This window comes from Lipotes vexillifer, unplaced genomic scaffold (assembly GCF_000442215.2).
Source record: "Lipotes vexillifer unplaced genomic scaffold, Lipotes_vexillifer_v1.1 scaffold53, whole genome shotgun sequence".
Lineage (NCBI taxonomy): Eukaryota > Metazoa > Chordata > Mammalia > Artiodactyla > Lipotidae > Lipotes > Lipotes vexillifer.
Window position 1 is genome coordinate 820,178 of NW_006791814.1, and position 4,673 is coordinate 824,850.

At 44.3% G+C, this 4,673-nt stretch overlaps 1 protein-coding gene across 1 annotated transcript in view; it reads left to right on the forward strand.

Moving 5' to 3' along the window:
- Nucleotides 1-3,696, forward strand: part of TOP1 (DNA topoisomerase I) — an 87,215-nt gene extending 83,519 nt beyond the window's left edge. The window contains exons 19-21 of the mRNA XM_007464740.1: nucleotides 891-985; nucleotides 1,209-1,358; nucleotides 2,406-3,696. Of these exons, the coding sequence (XP_007464802.1) occupies nucleotides 891-985; nucleotides 1,209-1,358; nucleotides 2,406-2,508 (348 nt within the window). The 3' untranslated portion in view covers nucleotides 2,509-3,696. The remainder of the gene's footprint in view (nucleotides 1-890; nucleotides 986-1,208; nucleotides 1,359-2,405) is intronic.
- The last annotated feature ends 977 nt before the right edge of the window (nucleotides 3,697-4,673 follow it).

Genomic DNA, 4,673 nt, shown 5'->3' on the forward strand with positions numbered 1-4,673 from the left:
AAAAAAAAAAAAAAAAAAAAAAAAAGAACAACTTGGAACTGGTTCTTTCAAGCAAGAAAGACTGGAACTGCTTTTGTCTCTTCCTTTAAAGACTGGGTCCCCATGAGATTTCATTTGAAAAAAGAGCTCCACAGCTAAAAAGTTTTCAAATCTGCTTTGGGTGATGACCATTTTAATTTCCTTCCCATCTCGGTTTTCTCTCCTTTTAAAAACAGAATGCCAAAGCCAGGCCATGCCATGTATTGGCTTGGAACAGACTAAGCTGAGCTGTTTGGCTTCCTGGGTACCTTTTAATTGCCATTTTCTAGTCCCTCGGATATTCTCTTCAGTGCATCCTTCTTTCTTGAGAAGTTGGCAGCTCCTTCCCAGAGTGCTGGTAGAATCTGAGGAATGAGCTGCGCTCAGTAGATGCAAGGACCCTATCTCAGCTTCATAAAGAGTATCTCCTGCAGTAGTATTCTTAGAATGGAAGCGACAACCTGGCACAAGAGCCATTTGATAAACAGCTCTCACCTGTAGCCCTCCTCTCCCAGTATCTAAAACCAAAGTGTTCTCTGACTGTAAGATTAGCACCCACATTCCCAGTCCCAGTGGGTTCTTTTCCCTGAGCTTCTGGATTAATGGGGGCCCTGGGTCACTGCCTATAAAACCCTCATTTCTTCAAGGGTGACTGAAGAACGTAAATGGCCAAGTTGCATTTGAATTCAGCACCCGCTGCACATCTACTCTGTGCCTTCATGAAGCCACCCCTAGTTGTTTTGACCTGGCAAACCACCAAGACAGCCTGCCTGGTGTAGACAACTTCTAGGTTTCATCTTCTCTTGAGGAGCCCTTCTTTGTATTCTCTGGGCTTACTTTATTCCTAAATCTTATTGTTCTTCCCCACCCAGATTGATGCCAAGAAGGAACAGCTAGCAGATGCCCGGAGAGACCTGAAAAGTGCTAAGGCTGATGCCAAGGTCCTTAAGGATGCAAAAACCAAGAAGTACGTGCCTGGTGTGATACAAAGCTGGGGGTTGGTTGTGAGAGGAAAAAAGGGCGGAGCATCAGCCAGAGGCCCTAGCCTTTCTAGGGTTTCTGAGTGATGTCTTTTAGAAATCTCTGTACCTGAGGCTTTTCTGCTTTTACTGTCCCTGGATGGTACCATGGGGTTGCAGTGCTCTTGTCCAGAGGCCAGTCCTGGCTCTTGATGACTTCCTTTCTTCCAGGGTGGTAGAGTCAAAGAAGAAGGCTGTGCAGAGACTGGAGGAGCAGTTGATGAAGCTTGAAGTACAAGCCACAGACCGAGAGGAGAATAAACAAATTGCTTTGGGAACCTCCAAACTCAATTATCTGGACCCAAGGATCACCGTGGCTTGGTAAGCACCGCACGCTTCTTGAACTCCACCTGCTGGCTTGAGAAGGGTGATGGGGGTCCCAAGAGCGTTGTCAGCTTTCACATGCAGTTCCTACGCTGCACACTTAGAGTCCTCTGGGAAACCTCTGTCTTCTGCTATGCCCACTACAAATGCATTGGAACATCCTGGACGGTCCTAAATGGTCAACACTGTTACACCATCTTGGAGTGTGTTTATGTTTGTTAATGCAGGTATGGTCCCTACCCCCTAATGGAACTTTAGGACAAGAATGGAGACTCTTAGTCCTTATTGAAGGAAAAATACAAAAGAGCCCACCCATCTACCTACACTTTAACTTTTCAATAAATTTTTTTTTTTTCTTTTTTTTTTTACAAGTTAAGGAAGTAAGGTATGGACAAGGAGATTAAAAAAATGAGAATACAGATCTGAGAAACCTATGCAAAGAGTTTGTGCTACGGTTTGCTTGTTTCCCTGTACCACCCCCCCGCCCCGGCCCCAACATCCAAAATAAATGGCTTTTTTGGAAGATGCTTATTAGTTAACTTGAGTTATTATTAGCTTCTGGGCCTAGAAGGAACAGTCATCTCCTGTGGCCCTGCTCCTCTAGGCCAGAGGTTCCAGCGAGCTCTTGTACCCTTTCTACTCTTTTTGCCCTGTTTGGTGCTGGAGGTTTGGTTAGCTTGACAGGCAGTAGACTGCAGTGGTTAAGAGCACAGACTCTGGAGCCAGACGGCTTGGGTTCACTTTTCAGCTCCATTTTAACTAGCTGCATGAGAATGAAAGCAAATTACCTAACTTCTCTGCCTTAGTTTTTCATCTGTACCTTTTTCGTTTGTACATCTATAATAGCATCTACTTTAGAAGTCTTTGTCAAGATTAAATGAGTTGAGCACATGAAGCTCTAAGAAACATGTCTGGTACCTTATTAACTCTCATTCTCACCAGACAGATGTGAAGGAGAAGGTGGCACATCCAAGCCTCAGCCTTGGGTCTGGCCCGTTGTTCCCTGAGACACACTAATCCCCGTTCTTTCTCCCTTGTCTGCAGGTGCAAGAAGTGGGGGGTCCCAATTGAGAAAATTTACAACAAAACCCAGCGGGAGAAGTTTGCCTGGGCCATCGACATGGCTGACGAGGACTACGAGTTCTAGCCTGTCTTGAGGGGCAGGGTTCTGTGAAAAGGAACAGTGTGGTTTGGGGCAGATGGATAAACTGTGAGCCTCGATTGCCCTTGCACCTGAGGGAAAGGGGCAGCAAGTCTTAACAAAGCAACATCTTTGAGAAAAGATAAACCTGGAAATATTATAAGGGAGAGCTGAGCCAGTTGTCCTATGGACAACTTATTTAAAAATATTTCAGATATCAAAATTCTAGCTGTATGATTTGTTTTGAATTTTGTTTTTATTTTCAAGGGGTCAAGTGGATGGGAATTTGTCAGAGTTCTGCCAGACAAATTCACTGTTTCACTGAAACATTTGGATTCTCTTAGCTACTGTATATGAAGTCCGATTATATTGGTGCGTTTTTACAGTTAGGGTTTTGCAATAACTTCTATATTTTAATAGAAATGAGTTCCTAAACTCCCCTCTCCTCCATTTCAGGAATTTAAAATTAAGTAGAACAAAAACCCAGCGCACCTGTTAGAGTTGTCACTATCTATTGTTATGGGAATCAGTTTTCATTAAACTTGAAGCAGTCGTGACATCGGCAGTGTTTTGGTTCAGACACCTGTTCACAGAAAAGCATGATGGGAAAATATTTCCTGACTTGAGTGTTCCTTTTTAAATGTGAATTTTTATTTCTTTTTAATTATTTTAAAATATTTAAACCTTTTTCTTGATCTTAAAGATCGTGTAGATTGGGGCTGGGGAGGGATGAGAGGGGGTGAGCGAGTCTAAGGATAATGAAATAATCAGTGACTGAAACCATTTTCCCATCATCCTTTGTTCTGAACATTCTCTGTGCCCTTTCAGATACCCATCTTTTTCATTTTAAACCCCAGTCTTTCACTTGAAAGATTTTATTGTATAAAAAGTTCCACAGGTCAAAAATTTAGAGGAAGAGTATTTGGTCCAAAAAAGGAAAAATAATCAAGATTTTCGGGCTTTTATTTTTTCTTTTGTAATTGTGTAAAAAATGGAAAAAAAACACATAAAAAGCAGAATTTTAATGTGAAGACATTTTTTGCTATAATCATTAGTTTTAGAGGCATTGTTAGTTTAGCGTGTGTGCAGAGTCCATTTCCCACATCTTTCCTCAAGTATCTTCTATTTTTATCATGAATTCCCTTTTAATCAACTGTAGGTTATTTAAAATAAATTCCTACAACTTAACGGAAACTTGGTGTCTGCCTCTTTGTTACCCAGGCCCCAGGCCAGAGTGGAGCTCTGGGGCTGGGACTTGGAGTGGGATGTGGTCTGCCTGCTCCAGTGGTGCCTTCCTTCCCAGGAGCTGGGGCTGGGCCAGGCCTGGAAGGGGCTGCATCTGTCCTGCTGCCGTGGGTGTGGGTCAAAGAGGAGGGAGCCAGAGTCCACATCCTTAGAAAAAGCCAGGCCCAGGAAGTGAGGGCGAGTACAGAAAATCTGCAAGAACAGGTGGGGTGCAAGAACTATATTTGGAGCATAGGGTAGGTTTATCGAGCAAGATGGAGCAAGTGTATTCAGGAGGCAGATTTTGGAACCTTTCCATGTGTGCTGGCAAGAAGCAGTAGGAGCCTCTTTGGGTTTGCTTATGTGGCTAAGGTTACTGTTAGGATGGCAGGAATGAAGGGTACTAAGCCAATCAGAACACTGGATCCCAGAAGCTCTCTCCCAGATGGAATGCAGACTTCTCCTTTTGTTGATTGAGAGAGGGAGTGGTCTGTGACCACTTCTCTGTGCTCTAGTACCTGAGCTGGCCAGGGTCCCTACAAAAATTGTTTTTCCATTCATCCTGGGTTACAGCTAAGTCTGGAATTAGGTTGAAAGGTGAGGTCTCCTGGTCAAATGGAGCCAGGGGCGCAAAAAGGCCAAAGTGGTCAGAACTGGTCCCTTAGCTATAGCCAGCAGGCACAGGTGTACTCTGGGAGGAGAGCCGTCTCCCTGACGGTCTCTGAACTTCCTGGGGCTGGGCCCACTGCAGAGAATCCTGAGGGGTCCTTGGCAGCCTGTATGTCACTGGCCAGTGAGGGAGGCAGCATTCACCCCAGGAAATAAAGGAGGTTATGTAGCCACCATTGCTTTGGAGCAAGAGATTGCAGCCAGGCATTTTTGAATTCTATGGTTCTGGGGTAGCTAGACCACTGAATGTAAGGAATAGTAACGAGAGGCTGGGGCCG